This window comes from Recurvomyces mirabilis (assembly GCF_035927965.1).
Source record: "Recurvomyces mirabilis strain CCFEE 5264 chromosome Unknown scaffold_11, whole genome shotgun sequence".
Lineage (NCBI taxonomy): Eukaryota > Fungi > Ascomycota > Dothideomycetes > Mycosphaerellales > Teratosphaeriaceae > Recurvomyces > Recurvomyces mirabilis.
Genome location: NW_027041945.1, coordinates 377,087 through 393,683, shown reverse-complemented (window position 1 = coordinate 393,683; position 16,597 = coordinate 377,087). Strand labels below are relative to the sequence as shown.

Here is a 16,597-nt window from a genome sequence, read left to right as displayed (position 1 = left end):
TCAAAGGGCCTCGCTAGTCGCCTCTAGCTTAGTCCATGTCGCCGCCGACCTAGCGACTAACATGTAGTTCTGTCTATTTCGACGACCTCTATTCTATTGAGACGCTCTAGGCCACCTCCGACCTCCTTTGACACATAATGGCGAGGTTAGGGTAGATCGTATCTCTGGTTGCTTGAGGTGTCTCGCCGGCGGACTGTAGCTCAGCCTATGTCGTCGCCGCCTTAAACCCCTATCTAGATGCAAAATAAGCCAATGGTTAATAGGTCACGCGCATCGACTCCGCCAGGACCTTTTGAGCACACTCTCGCTTCCTTATACTAGAGAAGATTAGCGAGGCCCTTTGACGATCTGTCGGAGGAGCATATATGAGGGAAGGATCATGGCTTTGTATCAATGGCAGATGTGGGTCGTATATGGGAGCTTTGATTGATTGATCTATCTCACGTCTAAGGGATATCCAGCAAATCATACTGGAGACCTTGAGACGGCCTCCAATGGTCCAGCTTGACTGACACGACGGTCTCCTACCCTTTCAACCTAGCAGCCCTAAATCGACTGACTTTCTTGATCTTACCATCCCTCTCCTCCATCAACTCACCAAATTCCTCCTCCTCGTCTGGATCAACTTTGAACCCTCCCTGCTGCCTCACCATCTCATTACGTCGACGATAATACTCGGCTGCCAGTTGACGACGCTCCGTGATGGGATCCATGTCGTCCTCCGAAGGCGCTTGTGTGGTCTTGCCAGACGTCGGCTGACGCTCAACGAGCGTATCGGCTAGAGTGCGCCCTGCCGGACCCATAGGAGAATCATTGTGGTCGCCCAGATTCGCATCAAGGGCGCTCGAACCTGGTGCTGATTGTGTAGCTGGTAGGTCGCCACTTTGCATGAAGCGAGAGGTATTGGCTGACTTTGCTTCGATCATTTCTATATCAGCGCCACCTTGCTTGCGTTCGGGAACGCCATCTGCTAGAGGAGAGACAGCCTGCCCCTCGACCTGCTTCCGAGCCTTGAGAGGTGGAGAGCCAGGCTGAGCTACATCCAGCTCTTCAGCGAAACTCACCCGCTTCTTGCCCGAGATCTTCTTCTCGTCGTTTTCTGAGCTTGCCGACGATACCGAATTGCGCTTGTCTCGGATCACAAGCTTGCGAACGTCCTTTGGGTTGATCTCGTCGTCCAGATCAGCAATCTCGGGCTCTTCCGGCGCCGGACCTAGGTTGCCAATCAAGCGGTCCTGCATCTCGAGCATCTGTTTGCGATAGTCGTCTGTGACGACTTTACTTTTGCTTCTGCCGTGCTCATCTTCGTCTTCCTCGTCCGAGTGATTGCTCGTGTATGGCGTGTCTTCGTCTTCCATCCGCGTAGAGCCTGTAAAGTGCGAGCTTGTGTCATCCTCTTCGTCGTCATCATCATTGTAGTAGTCGTTGTCGTCAAGGTCCATCTGCGCTACGATGTGCCCGACCTCGTGAAGGTGATAGTCCAGCATTTCACGTCGCAGCTTTGCATCATCTTCAGTCTCGTTCTCCGGCATGACGATTTCCTCTTCGACCACTTCATCATCATCCCCCAGCATCTTGACCCTGTCACCAGGCTTGAATGAAGCCCTCAACTCTTTTTGCTTCTCAGGATCACTTGCACCGGCCTGCGTGGGTGTGACTGCAGATGGGGATGGTGGCCCAAGTGGTTGAACTGGAATCTCCTCTACTTGTGGCGAGAACTGAACAGTACGAGGATCAGGTAGTGGTGCCGCTGGAGCAACGGCGACTTTTTCTGCAAATGATACAGATTTCTTGCCATCATCCGAGTCAAGGCGCACCATTTCGGGCGCCTTCTTCGTGTCCGCTGAGAAGGATACAGACTTTTTGCGAATCGGAGGCCGCTCGTTCTCGTCAGGGTCCATGGTAGAATCTTCCGTGGATGGGATGTCAGGTGTGAATTGTATGCGATTATCGGCTGCTATTACAGCAGGCGTGCTCGGGATTGGCGGAATGGCATTCGTGATAGCAGACTTCAGTGGCGTCTGGATCTTGTATGCCTCGCCCAAGTCGGCGCTCGTGAGACCTGCTTTTCTCAAGCTGTCCACAAGGTTAGACTGCGACTCCTCTGGCTGATGGACTCGACTCGAGATGACATTGTCGTCATCATCCAGTTCCTCCTCAATTTCGGTGAGTGGCAATCCAGTCTCAGCATCTCGAGTGGCGGCAAAGTCGAATGTCTCCAGTTGCGATTCATCTGCAAAAAACCGGCGCTGAAGAGTCTCAATATTCTTCTGTACATACTCCTGTCGACGCTCTATGTCGCGAATGATCTGTGGCGCCGTGCGGACTGGACCCTTGTCAAGCCCAGACAACTCCCGCACAACTTCCTCGTCGACCAGCCGGCCGTCATAAGTCTTGGCAATTTTCGTGAGAGCATCCGCATCGACAGGAGGTTCAGCAGCTTCAAGTTCCTCCTTCAGACCCTCGTACTCTGCCTCGAACGTTTGCCAGTGTTTGAGACTCTGGCGAAGCTTCTGTAAACTCTCCTCCAGTGCTTGGCGTTGCTGTTCGAGGCCAGTAAGATCTGCCATCTTGGCTGTAGCAAAGTCAAACAAGCTCCTTTGGCGATTTGCGTGAATAAGAAAATAAGGTAAATGTGCAGGTTTATGTCAGGACCTGGTTGGGAAGAAGAAGTGTATCCGGCGGCGAAGGTCAGACCTGAGGTGATTGCTGCAGGGCAGGAAGCTTGATGCCTTGACTGCGGTGGACCGAAGTTGAGCAGCCACTGACGGACCTTCCCGTCAGCCGTCGAACGCCCGTTGTGGCTTCTCTTCACCAGAGCAGCCAGTAACAGAATCATTAATCACTTTAGTGAATGCACTTCTATTCCAACACTGTGAGGATGGCTGACAGCTGTTCTACTACTGCTAATCACTGGTGCCAGCAGTAAATTCAGGCTATCATCTGACTGACATAGCGCCAACGTGCCACTTGATGGCTTGGTAACAGGTCATTGATGGCGCTACGTGCCGTTCAGCAAGTGGTCACGTTCCCAGCCTCTTCCATGCAGGCTATTATCAGCGAATCTCGCCGATTGTGACCGATTCGATAATTCAGCCTGCCACGCCTCCGATGGATGAACTAAGTCATCGCTTAGGAATCCCTCCTTGATAGAAAAACGAGGACATGTCCGGTCCCAGCTTCTTACAGTGGCAGGCGTCGATCGACCCTTCGACCTAAGCTTGGAATAGTGCTTCTTACCGAAGGCTTCAGCCATAAGCGTACGACACACTCGCAATCCTCTGCAATTGTCTGAAAGCGATGTAATGGCTCATTCTACGAACTACATAAGTACTTGTATAAACGAACCACCATTAGCAGCCCACTCCACTTGCCGGAACGTCAGCAATATCTACTACGCTACTCCCACCCAAACTCCCAGCATCTTCCGCTATTGCAGCAGGAGACCATAAACGACTACTGCAACAACGGATCCCGGAAATGCTTCTGAGAATTATGCCTCTTCTCATTCCCGGCCTGATACCGATTCTGCTGCCTCTGCGCCCGCTTCAAATCCCTCTTCTCCGCGATTCTAACCTCCCTCTTCTTAATCTCGCTCACGCCCATCATACCCAGACCGCCATTCGCACGACTGACCACTTGTCTGCCGCGACCACCGTCCGTGCCCTCAGTCTCTGTAGCTTGGCTTGCGCTCTCTTCGTCATCGGCGTCCGAATCGTGACGACTCTCCTCGATAAGACGCTGTTCAGCTCGTTCTTCGGCGGAGGGGTAGTTGCGTAGATTCTGGCGGTAGTAGGTTCGTAGACTACGATGGCCGGCTGTTCGACCGCTGGGGAGGTGGAGCTCGTAGTCGTCGTGGTAGACTGCGTGGGGTGTTGTGTGAGCGTGAGAGTGGAAACCATCGGTGTTCTTGTGGGGTCGAGGGTCGTTGTGGGAGTGGTGGCGATGCAAGTCGAGTTTCGCGAACTTGTGGTCGTGTTCGTGGTCGATTGGGACGGAGGTGATTTCGTCGGTAGGGACGGAGGAGAGGGTGCTGTCGCTTTCCCAGCCTTCTTCGTCTTCGTCTAGGATCATTTCTTCGCCGTTCTCGCCTGAGGTGGTTGTCTTCGCGGCACGCTTGATGCCTAGACTTACACCAACGTTGGTCTGTGCCTCGTCCTCGTCTTCTTCGTCGTCTGAATATGTCGATCTGAAGTCGTAGTATTCGCCCACATCCATCTGCTCTTCCTCGGTACTGTACGCGATCATGCAGTGTCCTCTGTCGCGCATGTGGGTCTGTATGCCCCAGGGTGTGTGGAGTTGCTTGTGACAGTATAGGCAAGTGTGCAGGACCTCGATCGTCTCAGACAGGTAGTCAATGAGTCCCGGCAGATCAACAAGGAAATCCTTCTCAGGTATGAAGAAGCCGTGCTGGCGTGACATGTGGTTGAGGTTGAGATCCAAACTTGGCGAGCTGTAATTGCAGAATAGACACTGCTTGGGATCTGCCTTGTGATCTTCCTCTTCTTGTTCGTCGTCCTCCATCTTGGTGTCCTCGACTTCGCCACTCGATTGTGCAGCCCGCGAGGGTGTTGGTCGTGAGGGTCGGGCAGAGACAGGGTCTGGTGGTCCTTCGAGGCCAGTCTGCTTGATACCTTCTGTAACTTCTCGCAGCTCCTCTTCGGCATCCTGGTCGTCTGCATTGACGGTGACTGTGCTGGCCGTCGTACTGGCCGTCTCCACCGGATCACCAAGGGAGAATGTCGAATCTGCCATACTCTCCGTCTCATTCCCCCCTCTCGCCGCCATCCTGACGGTCAACACCCTATGCTTCTGGCTACCGAGATGGTTCACATACGCCCCCTCACTGTAGTACGTCTTCTCGCAAGCGTCACATCTCTGCTCAAAGCTGGCGCGGGCTGCTGTTGCCGCTGCTGAGGCCTTATTCGCAAGTACCTTCTCCGCGAAGATCTCCGAAGTGAGAGGTGGCAATGAAGCTACTCTTCGCTTGAGATTGTATCGGTGCCAGTCGCTGGTCATATGCACTCGTTGTGTGCTGCCCTCACGGAATGCGACTTGGCACGTGTTGCATGTGAACGGGTGGCTGCCACCAGCTACGCCGGCTGAGTTGGGTGGGGACTGTGATAGAGACGCCATCGTGTAGTGGTTATGGTGTAAAGTGTTCGAAAAGATGTTATTCACAGGCAGGTTGCTACTTTGCACTTTGCGGTCGAGTGATCTAGTTATCTTCAGTCGAAGTTTCGCTGAATGCTCATGTCATGTCGAAAATGACGCACATTGACCCGGCGAAGGCGAATCTTATGCCGACGCTTGGCCCGAAGTGGAAGTGGCCATCTTTGCTGACTGTACAGCATGCATTTCACATTCTCCTCCATCGCATGCAACTCTCTTGCATCAAGGAGTGGTTCTTGTGCCATGACAATTGCTCCATGCACTCGGACAAGACATAAGTCTTTGTCTATCAGAGAGTCCACGCCGCTGGCTGCACACACGTTCAAGGGCTCCCTCATGCCACAGCAAGACCATCTCACCGCCACCGACATGAACCATCCTCACTTCGCAACCAAACGAACAACAGGACCTTGAGTGCTAGATCAGCCATGTGGCCTGTAAATGAACCAGCGATCTGGGTAAGGCCTTCAAACTGTTCTGATCTGGAAATGGCTTCACACCTCTCGTCTCGTCCATGTCTAGCACCATCCGTGTCTCAAGCCGCCATGCCCGTCTCACATACTGAAGATGAAGTTCTCCCATGCACCTGAGAGCATATAAGCTAGGTATCACCCTGCTGTATCCTCAAGCTTTCCAACAAGCAACAACGTACAACAGCGATCTCCATCATACCACTCAACACCACAATCTCCGGCAATTCACTTCGAAGGCAGACCCAATACAGTGACTACTAAGTCATCAACATGACAAATGCATACTACTTCTACAATCCCGCCCGCCCACTGACCGAAGCTGAGCAAGATGTCAGGAACAAAGGCTACAACTACGTCTCAACCACAATCCTCGAGCCGTAAGTCTAGCTCGGCCACGGCCACAGCCACCAAACAACGAAGCAACTGACAAAACCCATAGCCATGGCAAACTACAGGAGCACCGCCACAGCAGCCACAACACCCACGAGATCATCCGTGGGAGCCTCAAAGCAGACAAGATGCACAAGGGCAGCCCGACCTTCCGCGCGATCTTCCAGCTCGTGGGCAAGGTGATCAATCTGCCTGCCCATGTCGACTACCAAGGTGAAGCTGGTCTGGATGGCTGTGATTTTGTCGAAGGGCATATGGTTTTGAGTCCGACTACGGCTGAGCGATTTGAGGCAAGAGGGATGATTGTGAAGGCTTCGAAGGGGACGGAGGGGGCGTTTCCTGTGACAGAGTGAAGTCTCGTTGGTATTACGGCGACTTGCAAAGAGTATTGTTCTGCTGTGCGCTCGAGGAATTTTGAGGCGATCATCGCGTCAGGGTCATCAGGTCAAATCTGTCAAGTCGGCGTTAGGGAAAGTATAAGCTATTGGTCCATCGTGTACGCTATGCTATCTCATGTGTATCTGTGCTCATTGTGAGTTCTCGCTTGAAGCTCCCTCTTCCTTTGCATAGTCGTCGTCGGTGCCAATGTAATAACTGTTCGACATATCTTCAATCTTACGTAAGCGAGCTTGCTTGCACCGCCCTTCCACTTCGCAATGCAACCAGCCCTCTTTCTCCGCTCAGCCGTTCAATACATCCTAGCCATGATTGTTCGGACAGCACCCTCATATTACCGCAAAGATGCAAGGCTTCAACATGGGCCGGTATATACCGCCCGACCAAGCCGGCGGACCCTCAGGTAACAAACTCAACAGCCGCCGTGCTCCAGGCACTCTTCGCAAAGATGGAAGTCAGACCGTGCGTTTTGAGCTACCTTATGCTGTGTGGTGCACCACTTGCAAACCGCATGCCATCATCGGCCAGGGGGTGCGCTTCAATGCGATCAAGAAGAAAGTGGGGAGTTATTACAGCACACCCATCTGGAGTTTCACGCTCAAGCATGTTACCTGCGGAGGTGCGATAGAAGTGAGGACCGATCCGAAGAACACGGCTTATGTCGTGGTATCAGGCGGTAAAGCGAGGGATTACGGCGAAGATAAAGTGCGAGAGGGTGAGGGTAAGGAAGGTGGGGTCCCGATCTTGACCGAAGCAGAACGGGAGAGGAGGCGGGAGGATGCTTTCGCGAATTTGGAGGGGAAGGTGGAGGAGAAGCGGGTGGAGAAGGATAATGGGAAGAGGATACGGGAGTTGTATCGGAATAGGGAGAGGGATTGGGATGATCCGTGGAGTGCTAATAAGAGGATGAGGACTGGGTTTAGAAGGGAGAGGAAAGTGCTGGAGAGGGAGGAGAAGGAGGGAGAGGCGTTGAAGAAGAGGTTGGGGACGGACATTGAGTTGTTGCCCGAGAGTGAGGAGGACGGGAGGAGGGCGGGGATGGTCACTTTTGGGGTTGGGGAGGATGGGAGGGGAGACGATGGCAGCGGAGCGGCTGGGAAGGCTCTCTTTCGTCACGAGCTGCCGGTACCAAGTTCGAGGTCTTTAGTCAAGGCGAAGTCGAGGGCTAAGAGGAAGTATCAGAAAGACCTGCTTCGACGTCAGCTCGTGAACAATACACGAGCTGCTATTGATCCATTCGGAAGTGGAGGATCATGAACTGAATGACATATGACATGACATCAGGCACTTCAGGATCCAATCTAGCATGGCGTTGCGGGACACCATCTGCTTTACATGCAGTATACCCAATCTTGTATCATCTTCAGCTCGCATCTGGTTGCGTCGGTACCACTCCAAGTATTACGTCAAGTCGTGCGTGGACTCGGCTATGGTTGTGACGCGCAAGTTCCCATCTCAGGGATCAGGTTCAGATGGGCTGGAAAGGAGTGTGGGTGGAATGTCCTGCTGCAGCAAAGACATGCTCGTGAAGGTAACGTGGTCGTCAAGGGATTAGCATTCGGTGGTACTGCGATCAGACATGTCGCTCCCTCCCTCCCTGCCTCCACCATCACTGGAGCTATTGGTCAAATATTACGCCAATGCAACCCCAACTTGAACAGCATATGCAAGACGCACCCACTGACTCCTGTGAACGTCAGCTCACCGCACCACCCTCATCCTACTCCAGTACCTCATCACCAAAACCTCGATACCCCTTCCTCCCAACCTCCCCCTTCACTCTCCTCACCCTGCCCTCCGCCCACCCAAAATCCGCAAGCCAGCCCTCCCTCTCCTTCTTCCACGCCCGCTGCTCAGCCGAGAACGTCCGAGAACGTCTCTCATCACCGTCTAAAAGATCCAATTCCCGTCGAGCCCGATCCAGTAATCTCGCTGCGTTGTCCCATTCGTACGTCAGACGTTTGAGATCAGCTATATACGCCGCTAGCTTGCCTCGCAAAAGTGAGGCGTGGGCTTCGTAGCCGTAGAGCGGACCATCTTGGTGGGATTTGCGGGGACCGTGTGCGTAGTTCAAGGGCGTTTTAGTGGTGGCTAGGCAGGGGCTTTCTAAGCCGGCGGCGTAGATGGGGAGGGGTTGGTTGTAATACGTGCTGTTGCCGACATTATGCCCGCCTGTACCTGCGGGATTGGGAGGTTGAACGTCACTATTGAAGCTCAGCGGGTCTATCGTCTGTCTTGGTGAGGAATGCGAGGCTGAGGGCCGGCTGCTGGGGGCTGGGTTATTGCTGCTTGAGGTGGGATGGGCGAAGAATTTCATGATGGCGTGGCCTATGTGTGTTAGAGGTCACAGCCTCTACCCATACCACGGAGCCGAGGATCAAGATGAACGTGCAGCAGGCCATCTACTTGTGTGAAGCGCTTGAGGATCTCCTATCTCCCATGTTGTTTGCAGATCTGCATGTATCAGTTTGCTTGAAGATCATTCTCTTGTTAGGCATGAACGACTTGCTAGCCATTGTTCAATGTGAGTCGCCAGTCGCCTACTTTGTCTAAGACAAGGTCACGAGTCATTCGCATTCACCTACGAGGTAAAGAAGCTTAAATGGTCTAGCTCGAAGTATGAGAAATTTGGGCATGAAGCACGCACTTCCAGAGTGCTCCAACACATATCGTTAAGACACTTCGCTGAACCAACCATCCCATCCTTCTCTGTTCCATGCCACCTCAAAATTCCGCATCCTTCATGACTCCATCTCTCATATGCGGATCTGATAATTCAGATCCTGGGAATAACCCACACTCAACTGCGGGATCTGCGCATACCGCCCTGCCAAAATCTGCCTCGTATTCTGCAGAACCTGGGAGTAACTTTGCTTGACCCCGAACTGCTTCATGCACTCCAGAAACGCCCAACTCATGGCTCCCACGTGGCTGCCCGCAATGCTCGCATCCGCCGACGTCTGATCGTCGCGGCACCCGGAGAACATGGTGACCTGTTTGTTGCCATCGCTCTGGAATTCTTCGTAGGTGTCGGATTGAGCGAGACCGTACTGGTTGACTTCCGCTCGTCGATGGGTCAGGCCTTTGAAAAAGTCGGTGGCGCCCGCTAGGAGGCCTTCGGCTTCCTGGATGGATCCCATGTTGAAGCCGCCTTGGACTAGATGCGAGGCCGCTCCAACGAGTCGCATGCCTTGTTTCACGTTGTCGACCATGTTCACGTTTCCATCTTCATCGGCGCGGAAGACGTACGGGAGTTCGAGGGCAGAGCCGGAGTGGCAGCAGTCTAGGATGACGGTAAGACTGCTGTTCGGTGGCAACCCGCTTACGAGGATTTTGTGCAGGATTCCCGAGGGGATTTGGCCATTGCGTTCGAAGTCTTGCGGGACTATCGTGTCATCGAAGCCGGAGGCTCTGTCGTCATCTGCCGCGACCTGGCCGCCATGGCCGGAGTAGTGGAGGAAATTTTCCGTTCCCGGTTCCGAGACTAGCCATTGCATGGCGGCGAGGATGTTGTGACCGGAGGGGAACATGGGGCCTCGGGGATCTGTGCGATTGTCGTCTCGCATTATAACTTGTGAGCGTGGGTCTTCTGGGTAGCCCATTGCGTCGACTGTATCTCGGATTAGCTAATGTGTGTTGTTGACACTATTTTGGCACTTACGAAATTCCCGGACGTTGTTGACATCTTGATGGCAACCCTGAAGCGTGTGTTGGCTGCCAAGGTAATTGATACCGATCAACAGTGACTTCTTGCGTGGACCGCCGCCGCCACCGCCGCCCAACCCGCGTTCCTGATATCGTTGTCGTTCCTCGTAGTAAGCCATGACTCGTGTATGAAGGAAAAGTTTCGTGCTCGGTCCGTATCGTGAAAGATGGGAAGTGTTCTTATAGGGAAAGCAATTGTTGTGGAAGGCACGTGGAAGCTGAAGTGCTGTCTCAATGCGGCTCAACGGCTACGCGCGGCAACTCTGCTTGTGAAGATCGGTCGAGACCGAGGGGAACTCACAAGCTTATGGTATTCTTGGCAAAAGGGTACGAATATTGGCGAAACAGGACAAAATAATGTAAGCCGTGATCGCTTCCAAGCAATTTGACTGAATAATCTTACAATGCGTCCTCGAGCTATGTTTACATAACAGGGCAGGCACTTTTACCTCCCATTCAATAATGACCGTCCCACCGACCAAATGCATGCGAAGTTTGCCCACTTGCCTCCAATTCTTCATAGTATAGTTGCCGGTCTTATCTCCCTGATAAGTACGATGCTTGCAAATGCATATCATCTAACAGGCCTCGTACCATCAAGCAACTCCCCCTTGTCCTTAGCAGCCTCCCGCTGCACAAGCTCTGGATCGTCTCGTCAATGCTGACCGTCGTTATGCGTCCCATGACTCTCATTCCTGCACGCTCCCAAGCTCCCGTGTATATCTTCGAAAGCACGATCTAGCTTGGCAAGGGCCTCGGCTTTTTGTTTCTCGGACACGACACTGTCCGCTATGGGAAGTCCTCTTAGAGCACTCTGCATCTCTTCTGCGATCTTCTCAGCTCAAGATCTTCCTGAAGGATGAGGTGGGGGGGGCACTATGACAAACCTAGATGACTAGAAATAGATGGCATCGGAGACGAGGAGGGCGGAGGCAGCAGCGCCTGTCCCATAGTCGCCTTCGAGCTGCTGCTGGCAACAGCGTTGGGAATAGCAGGAGCAGGCGGAGCGACAGCCGAAGTCGCCGCACCGCCAGCTGAAGCCGTAGTACCCTCCCGTTTCCTCAGACCCACTAGCCCTCTCCCATCAAGAAAAGTCTCGTACCCACCCATCTCAAGCACCTCCCTAACCACTTCCTCCCTCCCATCCCCTCCATCCTCAAACCCCTCATCAAGCGTCACCCTCCCACCCCTAAGCGCCTCCCTCTCCTCCCCACCACTTCTCACCCTCTTCCTGTCCCTCTGCACCTCCGCCCCGGCCAACCCCCTCACAACCTCCCCATTTTCCTCATTCCCCTCCACCGCAAACCGTAAACACATGATGGCGTGCTCACGGATATAAGGATTACTCTCATCGTGTCTGCAACAACTCACTAGAGCTTCCAGACCACCATACCGTCGGACTTGGTTCTGGACTTGCGGGTTTTTCCAGATAAGGGACGAGAGGACCAGGACGGTGAGTTTCTTTAGATTACGCCATTCGAAATCCGAGGGCTCGTCTTGGTCGAGTGGGGGTGGGGGCTGAGGAGGCAATGGCACGCCGCCGAGTTGTGCCGCGTGGGCTTGTGCAGCGGCGACTTGGGCGGCTTGAGCTTGCATGTCTTCCGGATATGCTAGTGGGGTTTCGGGTTCAAAGATCGGTTGGCCGTTTGTTGAGGCTGGTGGTAGCAGTGTACTAGGTAAGGAAGGCAAAGTCGGTGGAAAGCCCGGTGCTGCAGACTGTTCCCCATCGAACACCAAAGCCTCAGCATCCATCGCTCTCTGCAGCTGTTGCTGACCAGCTTGCAAACCAGGCAAAAGCGTCTGCACAGCCGGAATCGCAGCATCAGCGCTCAAACTTCTCTGCTGCATTAATCCCGCCACAGGAGCAGGGACTCCCACACCCGGTAAAGACCCACCGGCCGCCGACTGCGCACCCACACTAGCCTGGCCACTCACCCGTCGTCCATTACTGGCCACACTCGCCACATGCGGCAAAGAAGGAAGAGGTGGCGCACCAATAGCCGCGCCCTTCCCATATCGTAATTGCACAATTCCATCCCTCTTCTCCGTTCCTCCCTCCAATTCCCTCAATAGCGCAACAAGCTCACAACTCGCCTCCCACTCAGACAACACCCCCTTGCCCCAGCCTCCACCCCCCGTGACGCCTCCGGGTCCGTTGACAGCCCCGTTAGTGCTGAGATTATGAACGTTTCCAACGCCCGCGGCGCCGCCTTCCTCGCAAACCACGGCGAAGAACTCAAGGAACTGATAGACGCCTTCGTACATTCGTTCCATGTCCCAGAGATTGAGCGGGAAGTCTTCTGGACTTGCTCGTCCCACATGAATTTGACTTTGGAGAAAGATCAAAGCGCATGTTTGTGGGATGATGTGTTGTCTAAACTCCGTGAAGAGGAAGTTGAGAGTGTGGAGATCCGTTCGTGTTGGGGGAGGATAGACGGTCAACAGGGCCCTGCGTCGAGAGTGCAGCGTGTATGACCGCGCATCAGCTTCCGGTGTGCTTTTAGCTAGACGTAGGCGCGCGGCGTTGAGTTCAGCTTCATCGGCGGTCGATTGGTCCCCTCCGATGCTACCGCGGCCACGATACACGACTGTCATTAACTTCATGATGACTGCTTGGGCTGGAGATATTATATCCTTGCTTCTGCTTCTGTCGCGGAAGGCGTGGTAGGCGTATGGCATTAGTCCTGCGTTTAGGATGGCTTCCATGATCTTGACCATGAATTTGAAGTACAACTCCTCTTCTCTCAGGTCCCAAGCTGCCACAAATATTAGCAGCTCCCGCAGCAGATTACGCCCGGTAGACTGTGATAAGAGGAGATGCGTTCTGGTGGTGTGGAGATTTTGGAGGGATAGTGCGGAAGTCGGAAAGGGCGTGTCGTTCGGATCCGCGTCCTTTGCTGGCGATGGTTGGTCCCGTGGTGGTGTGTTGGGTGGGACAATGCCGGACATGATCAGCATAGGCAGGACTTCGATTTCGCTGGGTCCGAGGATCAGCGGGACATCTGTCAGCAGACCACGCCCGTCTTCCGTCGAGCCGGGATAATCTTCATCGTCGTCCTCCTCCTCTTCTTCCTCGTCGTCTTCCTCCTCTTCCTCGTCCACTTCGCCCTCCTCTCGCGGCTCGCTCCCCTCTGGATCCTCCCCCTCAGCTTCCTCACGGCCTCTCGCAGCACGACTTCCCCTCCTCAACCCTTGCTGCTGCTGCTCGGGCACCGCCACTCCACCACCCATTTGATACTCCGGCCTAGGCAGATTCAACTCCTCCATCCCCTCTTCAGGCAATGGAAGCGCTATCATATCCTCCCTCCTTCTCCCCTCGTTCAACCTAACCCATGCCTCAACCTCGCCCTTGTTCCTCGGTCCGTTCCGGCAATACTGAACGATCACTGGACTCCTGCTCATAGACCTCGTTCTCTCCAGCGGCCGTCCCTGAGGGTCGCGGTGACAAGGTCTGGTAGTCAGGCCATCCGGGTGGCGTGATGGTGGGAGGTTGGGATCCGGAGGCGAGTAGTCCGAAAGCCGTTTCATGAGTTCGATCTTCCCGCTTTCGAGGATGCGGGAGCCGGCGTCGGCGGTGAACATCATCTTCATGTCGTCGGGGAGGGTGGCGCGATGTTGGAGGTCGGAGTGGTCAAGCACACCGGTCAAATGTGGTGGCGAGGAGGGAATCTCCACCTCGATTTCCCTTGCCATTGCTTCGGCTTCACCTCGTCCCATCTGTAGGTGCTCGGCGATCTCTGCCTCGAGCTCCTGCACTCTATTTCGCAGCTCTCGTTCCCGCTCGCTCGCTGCCGCACCCATGCCATCTTGCTCCATCATAGTGCGAGTGGCGATTTGCTTAGCCTCCCACACTGCAGCGTCAGCTCGATACTTGGCTGCTGCATCGGCGTACAGACCCTCCCAGTAGTCTTCCGTCTCTCTTCGCTGCGTGACCTCACCCCATTGTCGCATCAGCTCTTGATGCTCCTCTGCCAGGGTGGGGTCACGCTTGAAGTCGTCTTGGTAGAATTCGAATCGTCTCGCACGCACATGGGGAGTCTTGCCGTAGAAGACATACGCATTCGGTACAAGACCAGAAGCATCACCTTTTCGCGCCGCTTCAACAGCAGCTCGCATGGCAGGTGGCAGCTTGTCCTTATGCTCCACAGTCTGCACTGCCATGTCATGCTCATCTTGTGTTATCCACCTCGACCCATCCGTCCCATATGCTAGCAGAATATCATCTTCTAACACAGGAGGCTGAGGCGGTATGGGGGGATTCGAAGGCACATCAGCCAGACTCGTCCTGCTCGTCTCCGGGATGTCCTCGGCCGCAAAACTAGCCGAGTATGCTTCTGGCGTGGTCTCGTGATCGAATAGAGACAACCATAATAGCAGCTTCCTCTTCTCGTTCTGCGCCACCAGATTGTTCAAGAATTGCAGGCTCGTGATCAGAAGCTTCTTGTAGGCATTAACAATCCACTGCCACTTCTCCTCGTCGCCCGTCCCGGCTTCACCATCGTATCCTCTCGCTGTCACTCGCACACAGCAATTGACTAGGCGGAAGAGATCGTTGTCCACGCCTTCAATGCAGGCCAGATCTTGGGCAGGTGCGCCGATGGTGAGGACGTTGCGACTGATGCTGACCAGATCGTTCAACCTCTCGACATCCTTCCAAAGTCCTGGGTAGTGGCTCGCGATCAGGGCGCCGCTGGTAGACTCGTAATCCACGCTCGTCGGGTCCCAGATCGTGAAGCTGCGTCTCTCCAAGCTCGGGATGGCGGCCTTGAACAGCATCACCAGTTCTGACCAGAATTTGCCATCCGTCCCTATCGCTTCCCTCACCAGCGCATTGTTCGCTGTACTCTTGAGTGTCTCCTTGCATACTTTGCGATCCAGTAAGTCGAGTGTCCCTTCCCGCATATATGTCGAGCTCTTGAAGTGGATGGTGTATGGCGGTAGGACTAGGCGCAGTAAGACGCTATGCGCCTTGATCGCCTTCTCCTCACCGTCTAACCCTCTCGCCATCCTCTTCTACTCTCCCGACAAATGCTGAAGTCGCTTGACGATGAGCCTTCCAACGCATGTGTACCTCGACTTTCTGTTACCATGACATCTGCGGCGGAACGTTTTTCCGAATGGGTAGGTTCATCTGTCAGACTGTCACGCATATGCTCGCGGTGGGAACGCCAATCCCTGTATTTCCTTCGCATATACACGGAATCAAGCCACTCAGTCCTGCGCGTATGGCTCTCTATGGACGGGATCAAATTTCGGTTTGGCTGCTAGCAACCATCACTGCAAATCCTGCAATGTTGACTCGGAAACGAAGGTTGAACTCGACATCTGGATAGAAGGCTGCCCATACTTCACTTCATTGCTTCATGGACAGTCGCCGTCAACCGCTCAAGACGATCCATAGACGTCGCATACTGTATTATACACCTTGTAAATATGCTAGTGTTTGGTAGACCTCACGAGCAGCCATATTTGCAGCTCCATGCAGGGAGATACCTGTGCATGTGCTTACCCAAACCCTAACCCTAATATTGAACAGGGCACAGCTACGGCCCAAAGGAACTATCACTTCACTTGGAGAAGTATGGCAAAATTTGCCTATGTCGACCGACTGGAGAGGACACGGAAAGGTAAGAACGATCAAAAACTAGACGTGAGCCAATAAAAGAGTTTTCACAATGGTGCAGTACTTTGACGCTACCTTCAGCCAACAACCTACCTGATCGCGAGGAGGTACATCTTGATAGCAATTCGCGTGGCCCTGGGTCTTGCTTGTGCTAGACGTCTGTAGCCCCAGCAGCATATTATAAGTCGCGAACTGTTCTGACTAGGTCGCCGAGTATAATCGACGGACAAAGCAAACTCGTATCATTGCTGCATTCCCGAGGCTTGATTACCTCGCATGAGCTTTGCTGCCCAAGGACATCATCCAAAACCTCGAACAACCATCTGCGATTCCACCGTACCGCCTTCCAGTTACTCTCATCCCGTAAATTGTTCATCATACACTCCACATATGCCGGTGGCGGGCTGCGAATGACTCGTACAAGACAGAAATCGCGGTCATGCATGCAAATGAGCGAGAAGCCACGATGGGCACCCCAGACGGCACAGCTGACGGTTGTCGCCATGCCTTGGCAACGTGGTCGACGGCAGTTGAAGGCATCATCATCGCCTAAAGCAGAGACCGAGATTAGAAAGCGGGACGCTGATGTGCGCGAGTTGGGTGGTATAAGCGAGATCAGTAGCAATAGGAACGGCAATAGCGCCTAAGAAACAGGCTGACATATAGGCTGTACAGTACGGCGGGACGCATAATGATCGTTGTGATCAAGCGAAGATGGAGGAAGGATTTTAGTAGGTGAGGTTTCGCGAGGCAGGCGCGTGCGTTTAGAATTCAAGCCGGGATCGCTGCAATGGGATTAGCGTAAGAGATTATTCTGGACCTCATTCCCCTTTCTCGT

At 53.9% G+C, this 16,597-nt stretch overlaps 7 protein-coding genes across 7 annotated transcripts; 2 read left to right on the top strand and 5 right to left on the bottom strand.

Annotated features, from left to right (window-relative positions):
- Positions 1-524: 524 nt before the first annotated feature.
- Positions 525-2,570, bottom strand: LTS14_004856 (uncharacterized protein; the record flags this gene model as incomplete). The annotated part of the gene is made up of 1 exon (XM_064837556.1): positions 525-2,570. One exon carries the CDS (start codon positions 2,568-2,570, stop codon positions 525-527), a length of 2,046 nt encoding a protein of 681 aa, XP_064694879.1.
- An 886-nt stretch (positions 2,571-3,456) lies between these two features.
- Positions 3,457-5,136, bottom strand: REI1 (pre-60S factor rei1; the record flags this gene model as incomplete). The annotated part of the gene is made up of 2 exons (XM_064837555.1): positions 3,457-4,816; positions 4,838-5,136. The coding sequence occupies 2 exons, from the start codon at positions 5,134-5,136 to the stop codon at positions 3,457-3,459; spliced, it is 1,659 nt and encodes a 552-aa protein (XP_064694878.1).
- Positions 5,137-5,915: 779 nt separating this feature from the next.
- On the top strand, positions 5,916-6,388 carry LTS14_004854 (uncharacterized protein; the record flags this gene model as incomplete). Its single annotated transcript, XM_064837554.1, has 2 exons — positions 5,916-6,022; positions 6,085-6,388. The coding sequence occupies 2 exons, from the start codon at positions 5,916-5,918 to the stop codon at positions 6,386-6,388; spliced, it is 411 nt and encodes a 136-aa protein (XP_064694877.1).
- Positions 6,389-6,776: 388 nt separating this feature from the next.
- Positions 6,777-7,688, top strand: saf4 (the record flags this gene model as incomplete). The annotated part of the gene is made up of 1 exon (XM_064837553.1): positions 6,777-7,688. One exon carries the CDS (start codon positions 6,777-6,779, stop codon positions 7,686-7,688), a length of 912 nt encoding a protein of 303 aa, XP_064694876.1.
- Positions 7,689-8,151: 463 nt separating this feature from the next.
- On the bottom strand, positions 8,152-8,748 carry LTS14_004852 (uncharacterized protein; the record flags this gene model as incomplete). Its single annotated transcript, XM_064837552.1, has 1 exon — positions 8,152-8,748. The coding sequence occupies one exon, from the start codon at positions 8,746-8,748 to the stop codon at positions 8,152-8,154; it is 597 nt and encodes a 198-aa protein (XP_064694875.1).
- A 439-nt stretch (positions 8,749-9,187) lies between these two features.
- Positions 9,188-10,255, bottom strand: LTS14_004851 (uncharacterized protein; the record flags this gene model as incomplete). The annotated part of the gene is made up of 2 exons (XM_064837551.1): positions 9,188-10,041; positions 10,093-10,255. The coding sequence occupies 2 exons, from the start codon at positions 10,253-10,255 to the stop codon at positions 9,188-9,190; spliced, it is 1,017 nt and encodes a 338-aa protein (XP_064694874.1).
- A 757-nt stretch (positions 10,256-11,012) lies between these two features.
- On the bottom strand, positions 11,013-15,143 carry LTS14_004850 (uncharacterized protein; the record flags this gene model as incomplete). Its single annotated transcript, XM_064837550.1, has 1 exon — positions 11,013-15,143. One exon carries the CDS (start codon positions 15,141-15,143, stop codon positions 11,013-11,015), a length of 4,131 nt encoding a protein of 1,376 aa, XP_064694873.1.
- Between the last annotated feature and the right edge of the window lie 1,454 nt (positions 15,144-16,597).